This window comes from Anabrus simplex, chromosome 6 (genome assembly GCF_040414725.1).
Source record: "Anabrus simplex isolate iqAnaSimp1 chromosome 6, ASM4041472v1, whole genome shotgun sequence".
NCBI lineage: Eukaryota > Metazoa > Arthropoda > Insecta > Orthoptera > Tettigoniidae > Anabrus > Anabrus simplex.
Genome location: NC_090270.1, coordinates 255,857,762 through 255,880,843, shown reverse-complemented (window position 1 = coordinate 255,880,843; position 23,082 = coordinate 255,857,762). Strand labels below are relative to the sequence as shown.

Sequence of the window (23,082 nt, the reverse complement as noted above, 5' to 3'; positions counted from 1 at the left end):
TTAAATAAATCAAGTAAAATATATTTTTCTGTTGAGTATTTACATCTACGCCGGCCCGTGGTGTAGAGGTAGCATGCATGCCTCTTACCCGGAGGCCCAGGGTTTGATTCTCGGCCAGGTCAGCGATTTTTACGTGGACTCGAGGGCTGGTTCGAGGTCCACTCAGCCTACGTGATTAGAATTGAGGAGGTATCTGACGGTGAGATAGCGGCCCCGGTCTCGAAAGCCAAGAATAACGGCCGAGAGGATTCGTCGTGCTGACCACACGACACCTCGTAATCTGCAGACCTTCGGGCTGAGCAGCGTTCGCTTGATACGCCAAGGCCCTTCAAGGACTGTAGTGCCATGCGTTTTGTTTTTGTTTTTACTTTTGTATTTACATCTGCCGCGTGCTACTGTACCCATTCCAAAAGTGCGCGTTGCGCGGAATAATTACCCACTGGCTGGTTGATGTTATGAAACTATTCCCCAGTTAAGGGGTTAAGGGAGATATTACAAAAGCAGATTCTATTGGCAAGTAATACTCGCAGATAAATATAAGCTGTTGTACGAGTTGGTGTTTACGAAATTTATGGAAGCTCGTGCAAACAACTTGATAGTGCATGATATGAACTTATGAAAGTGGGCCCGTGAAGAAGCCAAACCACTTGCTTTACCTTTGTCAGCAAATGCAGCATGGGTATGGAATTTCAAGCAGCATTTCCACATAGCATCATGAAAAATTATGCACTTCGTCACAAGAAAAGATGATGTTGAAGAAACTACTAACAATATACTCTGCATTCGTGGAGAGAAGAGACAATGTCGCTTATAGAGTAGTATGGTGCTGACAATGTGTATAATGCGGATCTTTCTTTTTTTTTACGTTGCTTTACGTCGCACTGACACAGATAGGTCTTATGGCGATGATGGGATAGGAAGAGGCTAGGAGTGGGAAGGGAGTGTCTGTGGCCTTAATTAAGGTACAGACCCAGCATTTGCCAGGTGTGAAAATGGAAAACCATCTTCAGGGCTGCCAACAGTAGGGTTCAAACCCACTATCTCTCGATTACTGGATACTGGCCGCACTTAAGCAACTGCAGCTATCGAGCTTGGTATAATGCAGATCAATCTGGCATTAATAAAGAATCGCATTCCGGGAGAACACTTGATCGCTACGGTAGGAAGACATTGTGTGGTGTTACACAAACAATCACAAAATATGTGCACAAATTAATTCACAATTACGCCAATTGTATCATGCATGGGATCTCTCTTTCCCTGTTTTAATCATACTGCAGAAATCAAAGCCACCAAGTCAAGCTGTCCAGCAGGGTATGTTTAAAGCCCTTAATTTAATTGTGCAGTGGTCAAAATCTGAAAAAATGACACAAAATCTTTTACGTATATTTCTGGAGTTGACATTTTTACCTCACACTGGTCCATCAAACTGTTTACTCACAAATAATTTAATACATGAAGAACTTTCATTAAATAACTATGAACCTGAAAAGTTAAAAGTGCAAATCATTCCAGCAAAAACAACTTCTGAATTACAACCGTTAGGCAGGCATTTTTTCCGAATGTTCAAAACAATGGACCGACATATCTGTGATTTCGTTGTGTTAAATAATATCAATGTGAACTTGTATCAGCGTAATATTATTACAAAATGCATGTCATTGATCTGCAATCAAGAATGTTCATCGCGCTTCCGTTTGTCACATAGTAATGGGCGGAAATTAGCGGGCCTAATTAGCACAAATGAAACTCTTGAAAATAGCACAGACTATTATATTAGCGAAAATCATTGGCTCCTGAAAACATCGTAAAACTGTTGAAAACCTACTTCCATATATCATTTTCCAAGCAGTGAAATATATTTATCAATTTAACACGGAGTTAAAATTAAATAATGCATTTCATAAGTGTATCCATTTTATTTTTAGTGCATATTTTCAACACTTTTAGTGCATATGCGCATGCATATTTTTGGAGTTTTTAGTGCATATGAATCCGGGCCCTAGTTATAAGTAATGTACTACTACAGTAAAACCTCGTTAATTCGAAGTCGTTGGGACTCAAAAATCGGACTTCGAATTACGTGATTTCGAATTAACCGCCAATCCGCAATTCAGAAGTACCAACGTTTGCCGCGTTATAAAATATTCTAAGGCCCGTTACTGCATGCATTTAACCTTGATTCACAGTTTATACCTTTCAAATGCCATGAAAGAAGAACTATTTCCAAAATGTATCCAAAAAGGTGCATTTACAGTATTCAAATAATACACTCGGATATCTCACTGGTAAACCTCACGCAACGAAAGAAAGAAAAAAAGTACGATTCGAAGACGAGGAGAAATCTATGCACGCTTCCATGTGCAAGTGCTTTATTGATTGGATTACTATACTGTATGCATTTTAGATGCCTTGTATTTACACAGAAAGTACCCGATGCCCTTAAAATCGAACTTTCCTATGACTCTATCCTTGTACGATTTCCCGCCGTGGCACTTCTCTCGTACTTCAGAAATGTAAACACTTGCCGCGTCACGAAGTATTCTAAGACCCATTAATACATGCAATCACTTCGATTCACAGTTCAAACCTATCTAATGCCATGGAAAAAACTATTTCCGAAATCTATCCAACAAGGTGCATTTACAATGTTCAAATAATGCACTTGGATAAATCACTGACAAACATAACCTCACGCAACGAAAGAAAAAAAAATCGCACAATCCAAAGACGAGGATAAATTATGCCGGTTCCCCTGTGCAAATGCATTATTTTTTGGTTTTCTTTACTGTTTGCATTTTTATTATACATGCTTTGTACTGGCATGGAAAGTGCCCGACGCTCTTAAAACATTGTGGCTTATTGAAGTTTCCTATGACGAGGGGATAAAGTATCTCGCTTCCATGTGCATTGCAACGCACTACTATGACCCCCATCCCTCACACTACGATTTCCCGGCTTGCAATTTCTCCTTTAAAACCATAAGACCGTTTGGGCTCGCATTAAAATAAAACAATGCAGTTTCACCGGCAATGTCAATTTTGTTCGGTGCCTTCGAATTTATTATATTCGCCACGTTTTTTCGTCAACTGTCGGCATCGCCAGTGTTCGCGGATTCTGTTTTCCCGCACACTGTATGTTGCGTGATATTACGGCGTTCCTTAAAAGATTGAACACAAAATAATTCCGATTTCATTCAACTTAGCAATCATGAAGCGCACTGTAGACCCACCGAAGTGAGTGTAAGTGCGGAAAGCTACCCCTCCACGTTCCGGAACGCGCGTTCTATTATGACGCGGAGCGGATACATTTCGAGTTGAAATTACTCTGTAACATACTATTGTTTTAAAATGTAAAGGCAGTTTCGAATTAAAAGTCTGAATTTCGGTAATGGGGCCGACATTGTACTTCGAATTACGAATTATCCGTATTTCGAATTAAACAATTGAAATAACATGCAAAACAGTATCTCATGTTTCCGGGAACGAGAGCTTCTTCGAATTAGGCGGGATTTTGAATTAACCGATTTCGAATTATCGAGGTTCTACTGTATTATTTTTATTCTTATATTATATTGAAATTTATTGTTTCAATATAATTTTTTGTAATATTTGATTTTCATGCAATTGTTTGTTGTATTTTTGTTGTTGGTACCGTAAAACGGGGTAACTTCGGCCACTTTCTTGTATATTTTTAAATCAAAATGTGAATTATTCCCTCTATTTTCTTAAAAATATAAGTTCTGCCATGTTTGTTTCTCATTTTTAAATATAAACACAATTCTAATTGTTATTCAGTAATGAATTATAATTATCAAAAGAGTGGCCGGAGTTACCCTATGCTTTGAAGGTAACTTAGGCCGCCATAAAAATAACTCAAGAAATGAAGTTTTCTTCGATGTAGTGTTACTTCGTCCACTGTGAATGTTTTTAAAAACCTGCAGAATGCCCAGTATCAACAATCAAAAAAAAAAATTAAAATGATTTGTAGTGAAACAGAAGTATAATGGTCAAATTCACATTTTCCCCAAAAGGAAACTATTTCATTCAATTTTGTATAATATTAAAAATTACATGTTGCATTGCATAAATATTTGTAACGGTACAAAAGATAATAAATAAAGAGTACGAAAATCATAAAACACAACTGTATGGAGAGAAAAGGAGTTGGAAAAGAAGCAATCTTGTAGACTGTCCTCATAATACACTGTCTTCTTAGAAAATATCTGGGCCGTCAATCAAGTTCTTAAATGTGTATCGTCCATGACAACTGATATCAGTCTATTTATCACTGAAAATGGGAACCGTTTTTCCCGTCCCTTTCAGGATAAACTTCCCCGTTTATTGTTATTGTGCCTTTATTAATCTCTTCTGAAGCATCCTTGAAGTAAACAGGATTGTAATTACAATATCCGCGGCTGCGAAATTTTTTCCTGTATGTTCTTGGCATGGCCGAAGTTGCTTTGGAAGAGTACAACTTTTATCACAAAACTATTCCCTGAAAAACCTACTTGAATAAAATGTAACAAATTATGTTGATCAGTTACCAGACGTACTTAGATTTTGACCTCATAAACCACTGGAATGGAGAATCGAATGCTGGGGGTAGAGAACAGTTTTTTTCTGTTGTTACCAGACAAGACAATAGTCAGGGCTGCGAAAAAGACTGTTTCACTCAACAATGAGCTTGCCAATGTTCTTTGAACTACCGAGTGTTGATAGAGCATTCTACTGTATGTGCATTTTAGTTGTTACAAGTGGTTCATCCTTTTCAAGTGTAGGAGGCAGGAGAAAATAAGAGTTGCTATTTGTCAGTAGCCGAAGTTACCTTGTATGGCCAAAAGTTACCCCACTTTACGGTATGTAATTAATGTTTTAATTCTACTTCCTTGTTATACTATTGTAAGCAAGCACTGCTATCGGGATATCTCCAAAATGCAATGTATTTGGTAACAATAATTAAAATCTGCTTTTTCAAACTGCCTAGCAATGTTACACACTGCCTTCCTGCTTCTCCCTACAGCCATAGCAGTCCTTTCCACAGGTTTCTGTCACTGAATGCTGAGTACTTTCCACTTTTCTTCCTTACAGAAATATAAAAGATTTTTAAAGATAAGATGTGTAGAAATAAAAGAGGCCACTGAGCTAGTTAAACCAGAAGATTGTGGCAAAGTTTATTAAAATCACTGAGGCTTGCAGACTGAATGCTGAAAAGTTTAACAGCCTATAATGAAGATGTATTTGTCTTTCTACTCTGAGAACAGATCATTTCATGTGATTTTTTTTGCAGGCGTTTTTATTCTATAATATGATTCCAATTCACGACCACAATACTATAGCTAAAACAATCCACTGCTGTTCTGTGAAGATGTGATTGTACCTCTCCTAGCGCTGAGGTCTTGTGTCACTCCATTTACGGTCAGAAGTTCTGATTGCTGCCACCGGTAATCATTTATTAGATATCTACTAACTATTAATATAATTAGTAACCACATTGATCATGAGTGTCAAGTTGGTAGAGTTTAGCCTGACAGCCAGAGATCTAGCCCTGAGAAACGGAGAAGCATTACCTCTCTATCGCACACTCATTTGTGCACTTCTCTGGCAAATGTATCACAAAATCAGTTAGTGTAATCTAATATAGAGCGTGTGTAATATATAAGACATGGAACTCAGGAAGTTTCAACCACTAGCAAAGGACTAGAAACCTAGTGATAATTCTCCTCTCAGACACATTGAGACTTTATAAATGTAGGCACTTTGTAAACAGATATAGTTCCTTTAAATACTCACCTCCTCTCTTAGTAACGAAAAATGTGGCTCATGCGTACACAATCCTAACATGATTAGATCAGCATCTAGACCATATAGGCAATGTCTTGTGTTAGGGTCATAGTCAGGTTGAGACTTCATGTAACGGATGTAGTCCATTATCTTGTGTTCTCCTTCTCCAGGGGTCTGCAAACAAAGAGAACACACAATAACAAATGTCAGAAAAAAGTCTAAAATAAAGAACAAGATAAAATAACAATGACATTAGGAGAACTCCATATCTACTAAAATATCAGAGTACTGGAAATGAAGCATGTTTTTCTGAGTAATATAGTCTACAACAAAAATCTTAAATAATGTGAAAATGTGAAGACAAAATTAGGCATATGGAACAACATGGGTGCTGGAACCATGTGATGTGAATATGGGAGGAGGTTACTTAAGTGACTAAAAGGCTGACAAGGATACAAGAAAACTAGGAAATAATTATTAGATCTTCATCAGCCCCAAAGATGGTTTTTTGTGGTTTCCTATTTTCACACAAGGCAAATGCTGATGCTGACTAAACCTTAATCAAGGCCATGGCCACTTCCTTCACTTACCCACACATCACCAAAAGCATTCTATGTGTTAGTGCGAAGTTAAACAACAGGGGTGGAAGAAGAAAAGAAGCCTCAACATTTGATGATATTAAGGGAAACTGCAAATAACTAGAAGAGGAAAAAATACCATATGAAAATACAACATTTACAGAGGCTTCATCAAAGAAAAAGTTATAGCCATACTTGGACTGTGTGAGACCAATAAGTGTGATTCAGGAGAGATTCCTCTGAAAGGAGGATACCGGCTGTATTACAGCAGAGGACCTCAAACAAAAAATTGAGTGGCCATCATACGTAGAAAAGAAATCCAAGAATATGTGGAATCTACAAAATGTGTCAGCGATAGGATGATGGTGATGAGACTCCAGTTTGAAAATGGCATGAAAGATCTATTTCAGCTGTATGCCCCACAAACAGGTTGCATAGATGAACATCTAGAGGAATTTTTAGAGGAAGTGGAGAGACAGAAGATAAGGAAGTGCTACTGATGGGAGATCTAAATGCATTAGTTGGAAAGGAAAGACAAGGAAAGGAAGATGTTGTAAGGCCCTTTGGATATGGAAATGTAACTCCAGAAAGTGAGTTGTTAGTGGATTTTTGCATGTGGAACCAAATGATTGTTGGAAACACCTGGTTTAGGAAGAAGAACAATCAGATAATTACAAGGTATGGTTGGGGAAACAGACGAACAGACCATGACTGATTATATAATCAGAGAGAAAGAACACCGGAAGAAACTTTTAGATGTTACAGCCATATAATTTACAGCCATGCCTGAAGAAGCTTTTGGTGGAGATCATAAAGTTGTGATAGGACAACTGAAAATGGGAAAGATTGAAAAAAAAAACATTAAGAAGAGAGAAAAGAATTTAAGTATGGAAGTTGAAGGAGAAAAGCATACAGGAAGAATTTCAAAGGGAAATAACACCCTTGGTACCCAGGACAGAAATGGGGAATGTTGAAGATGAATGGAACATCAGGAAATGTGAAAGGCAGAGAGACACATTGGTGGAATGATAGGGTAAGTTTAAAGTGAAGGAAAAGAAAATGGCATGAAAAGCACAGAAAATATCTAAGATTGGAAAAAGTAAAAGAAAATATGTGGAGGCAAAGAATTTGGCCAAGTAGTGAAGGGAGAAAAGAGGAAAAGCTGGGCCTTTTTCACACAGATATTGCGAGATGATATGCAGGGAAGCAAGAAATTATTGTATGGCATCTTAAGAAACAACAAGAGAGATCAATTAAACACCAGATTTGTTAAGGATGAAGGTAGCATAATGTCAGTCATTCAACGGGCCACCAGGAAAGACAATTAGTTGATGAAGAAATGGATAAAGAAATGACAATGAATGAAATTGAAATGGCAGTAAGAAAGATGAAGAATGGAAAAACTGCTGGTATAGATGAAATTTAAGTGGAGATGATACAAGGCAGCTGGAGCTGTAGGCCTGCAGTGGACATACTGAGTTCTCAGGATTGTCTGGGAGAATAAGGAGGTCCCTGAGGATTGGAAAAAAATGAATCATCCCAATTTTCAAGAAAGGCAATAAGAAAGTATTAAAGAACTACAGAGGAATTACTCTGATACCCCACATTGCTAAGATAATGGAGAGGATACTGGAAAGTAGGATAAGGTTCAGGGTTGAAAATCAGATACAGGAAAATCAATTTGGTTTCAGATGTGGAAGGTCAACAACAAAGCCCATTTTCATTATGAGACAACTAATGGAAAAGCAGTGGGAGTATGGGAATGATATGGTGATGACATTCATTGACACTGAAAAGGCATATGACAGTGTCCCCAGGACTAAAGTTTGGAACTCACACCAGGCAAATGCTGGGGCTGTACCTTAATTAAGGCCACGGCCGCTTCCTTCCAACTCCTAGGCCTTTCCTATCCCATCGTCGCCATAAGACCTATCTGTGTCAGTGCGACGTAAAGCCCCTAGCAAAAAAAAAAAAAGTTTGGAACAGTCTGGTGAAAAGAGGAATTGGACAAGGATTAATAAAAATGATCATGGCAATGTACAAGGAATGTTGTTGTTGCGTGCAAACGCAAGTTGGCAGGACAAGTCGGTTCAAAATCACTAGTGGGCTGAGGCAATCCTGTTTACAATAGTAATGAATGACATCATGAGAACAGCAAAAGCAGTATATGGAGGAAGAGAAATGTACATGCTGTTATTTGCAGATGATATTGTGATTTGGGGAGAAGAGGACATGAATGTTCAAGAACAGTTGGATGTGGCAAATGGGAAGATCAAATAATGTGGATTGAAAACAAGTGTAGAAAAGAGTAAAACTCTTGTTATGACTAGAGAGGTGAAAGAAGGGAAAGGTCAGATTAGACTCGCAGACAAGCCCCTGGAAGTAGTGGAGATGTTCAAATACCTGGGGAGTGAATTAATGGAGAATGTTCAACTGGATGCTCAAAAATGAGTAGGAGGATTTTATTTTATTTATTTTTTTTTTTTTTGGCGTCGCACCGCCACCGATAGGTCTTATGGTGACGATGGGATAGGAAAGGACAAGGAGTTGGTAGTAAGCGGCCATAGCCTTAAGTTAAAGGCCCAGCATTTGCCTGGTGTGAAAATGGGAAAACATGGAAAACCATCTTCAGGGCTGCCAACAGGCCACGGCTGCTCCCAACTCCTAGGCCTTTCCTATCCCATTGTCGCCATAAGACCTATCTGTGTCAGTGCGACGTAAAGCCAAAAAAAAAAAAAAAAAAAAAAAAAAAATCCTTTTACTAATTAGTAAGAGAATTTAAGCTGGAAGCTATTTCTATCATAGTATAAGAAACGTGTTATGGGACAAAGATGTACCAATGGAAGCAAAGGAAACCATGCACAAGATGTATTACGTACACACAACAACTTACGGAGCAGAAACTTGGAAAATTACAAAGAAGAATTAGAGTCGAATACAGGCAGCCGAAATGAAGTTCTTGAGGAGTATTATGCAGAAGAGTAGAAGAGAGAAAATAAGGAACAAGAAAATCTGGGAAGAAATTGGAGTGGAAAAAATTAATGATAGCATAGAGAATAACCAACTTAAAAAGTTTGGGCATATAAAGCGAATGAGTGATGAAAGAATGCCAAAGAAAAAAGTGATGAAAATGCAAATGCAAGGAAGGAGAGGCCGCGGATGACCACGATTGAGATGAAAGGAAACAATCCTATGCAGTATTAAAACCTGGACTGGGACACAGTGTTGGAGGAGGAGTGGTGGATCAGTAAAAAGTTTTCATTATCGAAAAATTGTTTAGTCTTATGAATGTAATCATTTTTATGCATAATAATCATCACATTCCCCTTATCTGCTTTGGTCATAATGAGTTCCTCATCTTTAACCTTCTTTTTAAGTTCTATAATACACTTTTTATCAATACTGGTGTCCCTATAACTGTAAGCGGCATTATCTTTATTACTAGTAACTAGACTATTGTGCAACTTTCTTTTTAAATCTAATCTAAATCTAATCTAAAAGACCCAACACAAACTTTACAACGCCAATTAAAGGAAACATTAAAGAATACTTCATTCCTCTTTACCGAACTGGAGAAGCAAAAACTAGTAAATATGAACCCGGGCCTTCCAACAGCGAGAGCACTCCCCAAGATTCACAAGACCGGGGTTCCCATTCGACCCATAATAAACTACAGACCTAGTCCTCTATATAAATTAGCTAAGTTCATTCAGAAACTCCTTAAACAACACTATAAATTTACGGCAAACAAATCCATTAAGAACTCTATAGAACTGGTTAATAAATTAAGCAATTTCAAATTACAAGATCACCATACCTTACGTTCATTTGATATTGACAACATGTTTCCGAGTATTAGTACTAATAAGTTGCTTCCTATTGTTTTTAAGAATCTAAGATCCTACAGTCAGCTAAGTGAACTTGAAATACAAGGTTTCATGAAATTGGTTAAGTTACTTGTAAACAATAACTATTTCGTCTTTGACAAGGTCATCTATAAACAGGATGGATTGGCAATGGGATCTCCGGCCTCGGGAATCTTGCAGGTTATAAACTTCATTTTCCTTGTCCGTATTGAAGATCTACTTGCGATACAATTCCTTTAGTTTTGCCAATTGCCACCTTTTCAATACAATAAAAATATAGTACAAACTTACATATTTATTATGATGTTTATATGGTACATATTTCGCTCCTTTTCGTGAGCATCATCAGCCAAACTATCATTAATCTAAGATTGTATAAGATCATAAAAATTCTTTTGGTTCAAAATTGCTCCTATAAAACTAATTGATAATCTTATAACATTTTAAAAGTCACACAACAATAAAACCATGTCTTAAACTAACACTTTTTGTCTAAAATCTTCTCCAGTCTAACATTTCACTGCCGAAACTCATCTGGTGAACATCTTTTAAAATTGTTTAAAAACAAGAATAAAATTTAAAAAACCTTGAGATCTGGCTAGTTGTGTCGATTCCTGCCGCTTAACTTGTATAACTGTCATTAAAACTTCATAACGGTATTGAATATTTTCTGCAGTTGATAATTGTCATTATGTGATGTAGATGTTGATTCCCATAGGGAACCTGAAATATTTGTCCTGAATGAGTAAATTTATAAAACCAATATAATGGTCCGTTATTGGACATTATAAATTTTCCAGCTAACTCATTCTTGGTTGCCTGCGTTTCGCCCTCGTGTGCTAAGTTAGGCTCGTCAGTTGGGACTTAGCACACCACCCAAGACGCAAGGCTAGTGCATACCGTGGAGGCCACTGCATAGGCTATTTGAAGACACCAGCAGTGCCAATGCACTATGAGAGCTATGTCTCATTTCCAAAAATAGATGCCTGCCTGGCCATCAAATGATGTAGATGTTGATTCCCATAGGGAACCTGAAATATTTGTCCTGAATGAGTAAAATTTATAAAACCAATATAATGGTCCGTTATTGGACATTATAAATTTTCCAGCTAACTCATTCTTGGTTGCCTGCGTTTCGCCCTCGTGTGCTAAGTTAGGCTCGTCAGTTGGGTGGTGTGCTAAGTCCCAACTGACGAGCCTAACTTAGCATTAATGGTTATGAATTTCATGTTTTTGGTCTGTATTGAACCGAGAATAATATATAAGTAATAATAATAACAACGTAAACGTTTCCACCTTTTCAATACTAAAATATATTCACAAAATTATAAATTACACGGTACTAGTTTCGACCCATCTAGGGGTCATCATCAGCCGTATTGGAGCAAAGATCACTTTTGGCGAAATCCTAAGAAAATGTTATTTTAAAGAATAACAAGTGAAATGAGATGTTATTATGGTAATAGTTAATAATACAAGGAATATACATACTAAGAGGTTTTTAACAAAGAATAAAGTATAAATGGGGTGTTGTAAAAATTATAATCATGGAAATCAGTAAGTTCTTGTATTGAAATGACATATATAAAATTATATATGGCTTAGGAAGAGGGCTTAAGGTGGGGCTGAAGGGTGCGGGAGAAAGTGTAATTGTCTTGGAAAAGTACCTTTGATTAAATTTGGGATTGAGTTTAGGTTGGCTGCATTATTGTTTCTGAGGAAAGTGATAAATAGATCGAAGAGTATGTTGGGTTTCTTTGAGATTTCATTGAGATTGTGACTGGCATTAAAGTATTGGTCTAGGTGTATGTAGTAATTTTCCATTATGTTGAGTAAAGGGCCCTTGTTTGCTAATACGAGGATGTCCATGTCTTGTTCAATATTGGTGAAATTATGGTTATAATCTTGCATGTGTTGGCCGATGGCTGAAAACCTGTTGTATTTTATTGCGTTAGTGTGCTCGTGGTATCTGATAATGAAGTTTCTCCCGGTTTGCCCGATGTAGGTTTTTTTACAGGTGGTACATTTGATCCTATAAACTCCTGATTTTAAAAAACTGCTGGTCTTGTTGATGTGTGAAGTATTGTATAAAACGTTCATGTTCTTATTGTTGGTTTTGAAGGCTATTTTAACGCCTTGTTTCTTAAAGATGTTGGTTAACTTGTAGATATCATTGTTGAACGTGAAGGTGGAAAATGTTACAGAGGTTTGGTTATTTCTTTTTTGAGGGTAGTTTTTGGGCGATGTTTGTGTTTATTGATTATCCTTTCTATAAAATGATTGCTGAAGCCGTTGGACATAGGTATGCTGAAGGCTCGGTGAACTAGGCTGTTGTATGTGGCTCGTTTGTGGGACTGGGGGTGCACTGAATCTTGGCGAATGGTGGAGGCTGTTTGAGTGGGTTTTCTGAAAATTTTATAACTGAAAGAATCTGAGTTTCTAGTGATGGTTAAATCTAGAAAGTTGATTTTTTGATTTGATTCGGATTCTAGTGTGAATTTGATATGAGGATCAATATTGTTGAGTCTTAAGAGGGTGGTGGGTGCGTTAATTGATTTCTCATTCACGATTACAAAGACATCGTCGACATATCTGGCCCAAAAGAGAATGTTTTCGAATTCGTTGTCAATTTTGGTGTATTCGAGGAAGTCCAGGTATATTTCTGCTAAGATACCTGAGGCTGGTGACCCCATTGCCAAACCATTTTGTTGATATATGACATTGTCAAAAGTGAAGAAGTTATTGTCGATGATAAGTTTTAATATTGTGATAAAGTCTTGTATCTCTAGTTTGCTGTTGTAAATCTATCTAACTCGCCCTTAAGTGAAAGTGAACACTTAACTTTATCCAAAGGACCGAAACACAACTGGCCAAACTTGAACAGCCTCAACATAGCCGCTACTATGATAACAGAATCAGAGCTAGCCATCAGCAAAATGCCGGAAGACACGCAAAATGAGGTTAGAACCGATGTTAAAAGGAAACTGACTGATATCCTCCCCAATTTAACCAACCCCGCAAATAACCTCAATAGAGAAAAAATTGCTGAACAAAAGCACATATACGCCCTCAAGAAGAAAATTAAAGACAACGAACTCATCGTAACCAAAGCTGACAAAGGCAATGCAACAGTTATCATGGATAAAAAAGTATATATTGAAAAAACAAAAAACTTTTTCACAGACAGCTCATTTTCCATAATCAAAAAAGACCCCACCCAAAAAATTCAAAAACTACTTAAACAAACTCTTAAAAACACTTCATTTTTATTTACCGAACAGGAAAAATCCAAACTCATACATATGAACCCAGGACTCACCACTGCTAAAGCTCTTCCCAAAATTCACAAAACCGGAATTCCCATCCGGCCAATTATCAACTATAGACCGAGCCCCTTATACAAAATATCACAATTCATCCAATGTTTCTTAAGAAAAAATTATCAATTCTTATCCAAAAAGTCTATTAAAAACACATCTGAGCTAGTAGAAAAACTAAACAAGTTCAATTTGCAACCGGATCACAACATCCACTCCTTCGATATTGTAAACATGTACCCAAGCATATAAGTATCAAAATTAATTCCGATAATTATAAACAATTTAAACAAAAACAGCCACTTAAGCAAACTAGAGATACAAGACTATCACAATATTAAAACTTATCGACAATAACTTCTTCACTTTTGACAATGTCATATATCAACAAAATGGTTTGGCAATGGGGTCACCGGCCTCAGGTATCTTAGCAGAAATATAACTGGACTTCCTCGAATACACCAAAATTGACAACGAATTCGAAAACATTCTCTTTTGGGCCAGATATGTCGACGATGTCTTTGTAATCGTGAATGAGAAATCAATTAACGCACCCACCACCCTCTTAAGACTCAACAATATTGATCCTCATATCAAATTCACACTAGAATCCGAATCAAATCAAAAAATCAACTTTCTAGATTTAACCATCACTAGAAACTCAGATTCTTTCAGTTATAAAATTTTCAGAAAACCCACTCAAACAGCCTCCACCATTCGCCAAGATTCAGTGCACCCCCAGTCCCACAAACGAGCCACATACAACAGCCTAGTTCACCGAGCCTTCAGCATACCTATGTCCAACGGCTTCAGCAATCATTTTATAGAAAGGATAATCAATAAACACAAACATCGCCCAAAAACTACCCTCAAAAAAGAAATAACCAAACCTCTGTAACATTTTCCACCTTCACGTTCAACAATGATATCTACAAGTTAACCAACATCCTTAAGAAACAAGGCGTTAAAATAGCCTTCAAAACCAATAATAAGAACATGAACGTTTTATACAATACTTCACACATCAACAAGACCAGCAGTTTTTTAAAATTAAGAGTTTATAGGATCAAATGTACCACCTGTAAAAAAACCTACATCGGGCAAACCGGGAGAAACTTCATTATCAGATACCACGAGCACACTAACGCAATAAAATACAACAGGTTTTCAGCTATCGGCCAACACATGCAAGATTATAACCATAATTTCACCAATATTGAACAAGACATGGACATCCTCATATTAGCAAACAAGGGCCCTTTACTTCAACATAATGGAAAATTACTACATACACCTAGACCAATACTTTAATGCCAGTCACAATCTCAATGAAATCTCAAAGAAACCCAACATACTCTTCGATCTATTTATCACTTTCCTCAGAAACAATAATGCAGCCAACCTAAACTCAATCCCAAATTTAATCAAAGGTACTTTTCCAAGACAATTACACTTTCTCCCGCACCCTTCAGCCCCACCTTAAGCCCTCTTCCTAAGCCATATATAATTTTATATATGTCATTTCAATACAAGAACTTACTGATTTCCATGATTATAATTTTTACAACACCCCATTTATACTTTATTCTTTGTTAAAAGCCTCTTAGTATGTATATTCCTTGTATTATTAACTATTACCATAATAACATCTCATTTCACTTGTTATTCTTTAAAATAACATTTTCTTAGGATTTCGCCAAAAGTGATCTTTGCTCCAATACGGCTGATGATGACCCCTAGATGGGTCGAAACTAGTACCGTGTAATTTATAATTTTGTGAATATATTTTAGTATTGAAAAGGTGGAAACGTTTATGTTGTTGTTATTATTATTACTTAACTTAGCACACGAGGGCGAAACGCATGCAACAAAGAATGAGTTAGCTGGAAAATTTATAATGTCCAAAAACGGACCATTATATTGGTTTTATAAATTTTACTCATTCAGGACAAATATTTCAGGTTCCCTATGGGAATCAACATCTACATCATTTGATGGGCAGGCAGGCATCTATTTTTGGAAATGAGACATAGCTCTCATAGTGCATTGGCACTGCTGGTGGCTTCAAATAGCCTATGCAGTGGCCTCCGCGGTATGCACTAGCCTTGCGTCTTGGGTGGTGTGCTAAGTCCCAACTGATGAGCCTAACTTAGCACACGAGGGCGAAACGCAGGCAAAGAAGAATGAGTTAGCTGGAAAATTTATAATGTCCAATAACAGACCATTATATTGGTTTTATAAATTTACTCATTCAGGACAAATATTTCAGGTTCCCTATGGGAATCAACATCTACATCATTTGATGGCCAGGCAGGCATCTATTTTTGGAAATGAGACATAGCTCTCATAGTGCATTGGCACTGCTGGTGACTTCAAATAGCCTATGCAGTGGCCTCCGCGGTATGCACTAGCCTTGCGTCTTGCACACGAGGGCGAAACGCAGGCAACCAAGAATGAGTTAGCTGGAAAATTTATAATGTCCAATAACGGACCATTATACTGGTTTTATTAATTGTCATTATGGTCAATAGACGTTCTCGTTGCTGGAGTAACATTTATAAAATGTATTGGTATTAATTTATATTATCAATGGGGTAAAATTTTTCGTGAACAAACTTGTTGATGAAACACTTTCTGATGTGATATTGGATTTATAATGTTCTCGAATGTTCCATAATGGCTCGTTGGTATATTTTTCTTTTCTGCTGCGTAATTGTTTGGTGTTACTCCTAGCCTCTTGAGAACTACTTGTTGTCCTGTTTGCAATTCTTGTGTTGTAGGAAGACAACTGTACAACAGGTGGCAGGCTGAAGTGGTTTCGGCGCCATACCCGAAATCGTCCTCCCCGAATGCCACCCACTCTGATCAGGGGTCTCTGTAGCCGAACCAAGCAGCCAAGGCAATACCCACCTGGTCATAGCCGGTATTGCCCGGGGTCCGATCTTGGACGATGCTTAACACGGGAGGACTGAGGCAATGAGCACGAGGACTCCCTTCCTCCAGTCACCCGCAATAGCATGTACCCCATAGCGTGTACAGAGCACTAAATATAGGGAAAAATAAATAAAAATAATTATAATAATATAATAAAATAATTGATCATGAAGCTGTTTTTGTCGTAGTTAAAAATAAATGTGATCGAAAGGAAGGTCTTAAAAGTAGGACTATTAGGCAGTACCATATGGCTGACAAAGCAGGCATGAGGCAGTTTCTAATAAGTAATTATGATCGGTGGAAAACGGTAAATAAAAATGTAAACCAACTCTGGGATGGGTTTAAAGAAATTGTTGAGGAATGCAAAAACAGGTCTGTACCTTTAAGAGTGGTAAGGAATGGTAAGGACCCACCTTATTATAATAGAGAGGTAAAGAGGCTAAGAAGGAGGTGCAGACTGGAAAGAAATAGAGTTAGAAATGGCTGTGGAAGTAAGGAGAAATTGAAGGAACTTACTAGAAAATTGAATCTAGCAAAGAAGGCAGCTAAGGATAACATGATGGCAAGCATAATTGGCAGTCATACAAATTTTAGCAAAAAATGGAAGGGTATGTATAGGTATTTTAAGGCAGAAACAGGTTCAAATAAGGACATTCCAGGAATAATTAATAAACCTCGAAAATGTTGTAAGATGGACAGCAGGCAATGGTATGATGATAAACGGGGTTAAAAGTCAGGTTGTGAGTTTCACAAATAGGAAAAGTCCTCTCAGTTTTAATTACTGCGTTGATGGGGTGAAAGTTCCTTTTGGGGATCATTGTAAGTATCTAGGTGTTAACATAAGGAAAGATCTTCATTGGGGTAATCACATACATGGGATTGTAAATAAAGGGTACAGATCTCTGCACATGGTTATGAGGGTGTTTAGGGGTTGTAGTAAGGATGTAAAGGAGAGGGCATATAAGTCTCTGGTAAGACCCCAACTAGAGTATGGTTCCAGTGTATGGGACCCTCACCAGGATTACCTGATTCAAGAACTGGAAAAAATCCAAAGAAAAGCAGCTCGATTTGTTCTGGGTGATTTCCGACAAAAGAGTAACGTTACAAAAATGTTGCAATGTTTCGGTTGGGAAGAATTGAGAGAAAGAAGAAGAGCTGCTCGACTAGGTGGTATGTATGTCTCAAGTATTATTACAATATTATAAGTCCACCTGTTCAATACAATACAATATGATCCACTATTTCATATGGTCAAATATTTTTATACATAATACATAAAAGTCAAAGGTACATGTTTCACCCTCCTTACGGGCATCATCAGCCTATATCAATCTTAAAATAATACATATACTTATAAATTATAGGTTAAAATATTGAAAAATGGTTTTGTAAAACATTATACAATAACATCTAAAACAACGATAATGCACCAAAGTATGTTAAAAGAGTGTGAAATTTGATGATTGTATTTATACTCAAGGCCTTCACAGTCTTAATGATATTATAAAAATATGGATCCATTTTAGTTTTAGACTCTCAAAGTTTCATGTTTAATCACGTTTTAATCTTCAAAACTGTTAATTTCACACTCTTTTAACATACTTTGGTGCATTATCGTTGTTTTAGATGTTATTGTATAATGTTTTACGAAACCATTTTTCAATATTTTAACCTATAATTTATAAGTATATGTATTATTTTAAGATTGATATAGGCTGATGATGCCCGTAAGGAGGGTGAAACATGTACCTTTGACTTTTATGTATTATGTATAAAAATATTTGACCATATGAAATAGTGGATCATATTGTATTGTATTGAACAGGTGGACTTATAATATTGTAATAATACTTGAGACATACGTCAACTTCAATACGGAACCAAAATGAGAATAGTTACTTGTAGGTGGTATGTTCCGAGCTGTCAGCGGAGAGTTGGTGTGGAATGACATTAGTAGACGAATAAGTTTGAATGGCGTTTATAAAAGTAGGAAAGATCACAATATGAAGATAAAGTTGGAATTCAAGAGGACAAACTGGGGCAAATATTCATTTATAGGAAGGGGAGTTAGGGATTGGAATAACTTACCAAGGGAGACGTTCAATAAATTTCCAATTTCTTTGAAATCATTTAGGAAAAGGCTAGGAAAGCAACATATAGGGAATCAGCCACCTGGGCGACTGCCCTAAATGCAGATCAGTATTGATTGATTGATTGATTGATTGATTGATTGATTGAACAAGGAGAGTGTGTATGTGAGGCTCTTCAAAAGGCAGACGTATTCAGTCAGCAGTATATAAAGATTGTTGGTTACAAGGATAATGTCCAGATAGAGGAGGACACTAAGGCCAAAGAAGTATTAAAATTTACATATGATAAGAATGACATTTACAATAAGATACAAAAGTTGAAAACTAGAAAAGCGGCTGGAATTGATCAGATTTCTGGGGATATACTAAAGACAATGGGTTGGGATATAGTACCATATCTGAAGAACTTATTTGATTATTGTTTGGTCAGAGGAGCTATACCAGATGAATGGAGAATTGCTATAGTAAGCCCTGTGTATAAAGAAAAGGGTGATAGACAAAGCTGAAAATTACAGGCCAGTAAGTTTGACGTGCATTGTATGTAAGCTTTGGGAAGGCATTCTTTCTGATTATATTAGACGAGTTTGTGAAATTAATAACCGGTTCGATAGAAGACAGTTCGGTTTTAGGAAAGGTTATTCCACTGAAGCTCAACTTGTAGGATTCCAGCAAGATATAGCAGATATCTTGGATTCTGGAGGTCCAATGGACTGTATCGCGACTGATCTGTCTGAAGCATTTGATAGGGTGGATCATGGGAGACTACTGGCAAAAATGAGTGCAATTGGACTAGACAAAAGAGTGACTGAATGGGTTGCTATATTTCTAGAAAACAGATCTCAGAGATTTAGAGTAGGTGAAGCTTTATCTGACCCTGTAATAATTAAGAGGGGAATTCCTCAAGGCAGTATTATCGGACCTTTATATTTTCTTATATATATTAATGATATGAGTAAAGGAGTGGAATCGGAGGTAAGGCTTTTTGTGGATGATGTTATTCTCTATAGAGTAATAAATAAGTTACAAGATTGTGAGCAACTGCAGCGTGACCTCGATAATATTGTGATATGGACAGCAGGCAATGGTGTGTTGATAAACGGGGTTATGAGTTTCACAAATAGGAAAAGTTCTCTCAGTTTTAATTACTGCGTTGATGGGGTGAAAGTTTCTTTTGGGGATCATTGTAAGTATCTAGGTGTTAATATAAGGAAAGATCTTCATTGGGGTAATCACATACATGGGATTGTAAATAAAGGGTACAGATCTCTGCACATGGTTATGAGGGTGTTTAGGGGTTGTAGTAAGGTTGTAAAGGAGAGGGCATCTAAGTCTCTGGTAAGACCCCAACTAGAGTATGGTTCCCGTGTATGGGACCCTCACCAGGTTTACCTGATTCAAGAACTGGAAAAAATCCAAAGAAAAGCAGCTCGATTTGTTTTGAATGATTTCCGACAAAAGAGTAGCGCTACAAAAATGTTGCAAAGTTTGGGTTGGGAGGAATTGATAGAAAGAAGAAGAGCAGCTCGACTAAGTGGTACGTTCCAAGCTGTCAGAGGAGAGATGGCGTGGAATGACATTAGTAGACGAATAAGTTTGAGTGGCGTTTATAAAAGTAGGAAAGATCACAATATGAAGATAAAGTTGGAATTCAAGAGGACAAATTGGGGCAAATATTCATTTATAGGAAGGGGAGTTAGGGATTGGAATAACTTACCAAGGGAGAAGTTCAATAAATTTCCAATTTCTTTGAAATCATTTAGGAAAAGGCTAAGAAAACAACAGATAGGGAACCTGCCACCTGGGCGACTGCCCTAAATGCAGATCAGTATTTATTGATTGATTGATTGATTGATTGATTGATATCGATTGATTGATTGGTCCTTCTAGCATCCGGCTGTGCGGGGACCTGTGTTGTCAGGCGGATCCTACTACCCGGGTACATGACACTCCCACCCACCGCTTCCTGGGTGGTTACTGACACGGACTTTCGAGCGTAGTCGCACACGTAGGAGCTCCATCGCCGAGCAGCAAGCACATCAAAAATTTTGAAATGGTCTACAACTGGCCCTCGGAAAAAAATAAAGAGTGGACCACGGCCACATGACCCTTTTAGTCGCCTTCTACGACAGGCAGGGATTACCTGTGGATGTATTCAACCTCTCCCATCCACAGGAGGTCCAACACATTATACCAAACCGCAATTCATGACCGCGCCTAGGTCACCCCTTTTTGTCGCTTCTTACAACAGGCAGGGGATACCGCAGGTGTATTCTACATGTGCGTCCCCCACCCGCAGGGGGTGGAAATCTAAATTAAAGCAACACTCTTCCTAACATAAGAAGTGCATTAGTGCTTGTGACACACAAGTAATTTTAATGTGAGGAAATCCACCTTTTCAATACATACAAACAAAACTGTTGCACACAAGTTATACTACAACATTTTCATTATTATTATGAAGGTACCGGATTTGACATGATTTCAATATCATCAGCCTTTCGTAAAACCTAACAAGAGAATAAATTCATGTATAGCAACAAAATACACAAACTAGGTAAAAAGTTTGTATAACAACACACATTTAAAATAGTTTATATAAAATACATGACAATTGTTACACGTTGGCGGCCTGATATCTTGTGTTGTCATAAGGCACTTTCTGTAAAGTTGGGCTTTGGTATGATAAAACTTGATGAACACGTTAAAATCTTGATAAATGTCTTATTCACAGTGAAATGCGGCACTGAGGAATAATCTGAGTGATGTTATGGCATAGTCTTTCTTATCTTGAGATTGTGCTATGCACGTCGAAAGGTGGTTTTCAGTGTACATGTGGGTCCTAGGATGATATGTAGGACCGAGGTTCCTCAGTTCAAGCAGAACGTGAAACCTAGAGAAAAGGGGAGTTGATTTTAATATGGTGTTCTATAAAGGGCAAGTCATATGAAGCAAAGGTATAGAAAGTTATAGTGTGAGACTCACCTTGCTGCAGTGTGCCAAGAAGCTTACTCTATGGAGAGGAGTTGATAACTGGAGCTGGTTATAGAAAAAGAGAGGGGAGTAAGGGAAGGGAGAGGCTTGGAGGGGAACCGCCTACGAGGGAGGTGTTGGGGCAGGTCTGGAGCGCAATGTGGTGAGGACGTATGGCAAGGGAGGGTGTTATGTAATGCATGGAAGATCGAACGCTTTCTCAAAAACTTAATACCTTTAAGAACCGTAATAAGAAAGTCGTAAAGAACCTCGGGTTTCTCAGAAATTTCGTTTAGGTTTAAATTGGGGTTAAAAAACTGATCGAGGTGTATATGAAGCAATTTCTGGTGACATCTAGGAGAGGGCCTTTCCCTAAAATCGTGAGAATTTCTAAGTCTTGGTCTATAGTGGTAAAATTATGTTTCACGTCATGCATATGTTGGCCCACTGCCAAAAACCTATTGTGTTCCATGTAACTAATTTTGAAGTTTCTTCCGGTCTACCCTATGTACGAGGAATTGCAGTTATTGCAACTAAACCGGCATACCCTGGACCTCACGAAAGCGTTATTTTTGTTTATTGTGTTGGAGTTATGTATTATTTCCACGTTCCTATTATTGGTACGAAAGAATATCTTGATATTATGTTTCTTAAAAATGTTGGTGTTACTGTAAACGTTGAAAGTGAAGGTGGAATATGTAATAGGGTTGGGTTTTTCTTTTTGTAACATTGTATTTAATCGATACTTGAATTTATTAATTATTCCTTCTATGAAATCATTATATCCATTAAATTTGGCAATGGAATGGAGTGTCTAATTCTTTCTTTAAATTTGTCTTTGACATTGGTATTTTGAATGCGCGGTTGACCATGCTATTGTAAGTAGCACATTTATGTGTGTAAGGATGTATAGAATCCTGTCTTATGGTTGTAGCCGTTTGTGTGGGTTTTCTGTATATACTGTATGTTAGGGAGGATGGGAGCCTAATTATCGTGATGTCTAGAAAGTTAATTTGTTTGTTTGATTCCGACTCGAGGGTGAATTTAATATCCAGATCTATATTGTTGAGGCTGTCAAGAGTAGAGGTAGCGCTAGTAGTCCTATCGTCTAGTATTACCAAAGTATCATCGACGTATCTAGACCAAAATAGAATATTGGCAAAAGTGTCATCGTTGTTAATTATTGTATGTTCTTAAAAATCTAGATATATTTCCCCTAAGATCCCCAAAGCCGGTGACCTCATTCCCAGTCCATCTTGTTCACATCCCTTTCAGACCATGTACGCACAATTGTGCGGGTTCGTATTTTATTTATCCCTGACCGTATTTGATGTTTTTTCGGCACTAGACTGGACTGCAGTGATCATGCGGGACACGTGGCTTGTATTTCAATTGTTTTTAGTATGCGTTTGACCACCAGGGCGAAGGAAGAAGAGTTTGAAAAGCACAGTTGATCGGTGAGATGACAGGAAGCAGTAGTGCCAAAAGTAAGTATTTATTTATTGCGTTTTTATTAATCTAGAAGCTTTACTGAATACTGGAAT

General features: G+C 37.5%; 1 protein-coding gene across 1 annotated transcript in view; it reads right to left on the bottom strand.

Moving 5' to 3' along the window:
• Nucleotides 1–23,082, bottom strand: part of pcm (pacman) — a 668,873-nt gene that overhangs the window by 585,535 nt on the left and 60,256 nt on the right. Inside the window, exon 5 of the mRNA XM_067150369.2 lies at nucleotides 5,793–5,957. Coding sequence (XP_067006470.2) covers nucleotides 5,793–5,957 — 165 coding nt within the window. The remainder of the gene's footprint in view (nucleotides 1–5,792; nucleotides 5,958–23,082) is intronic.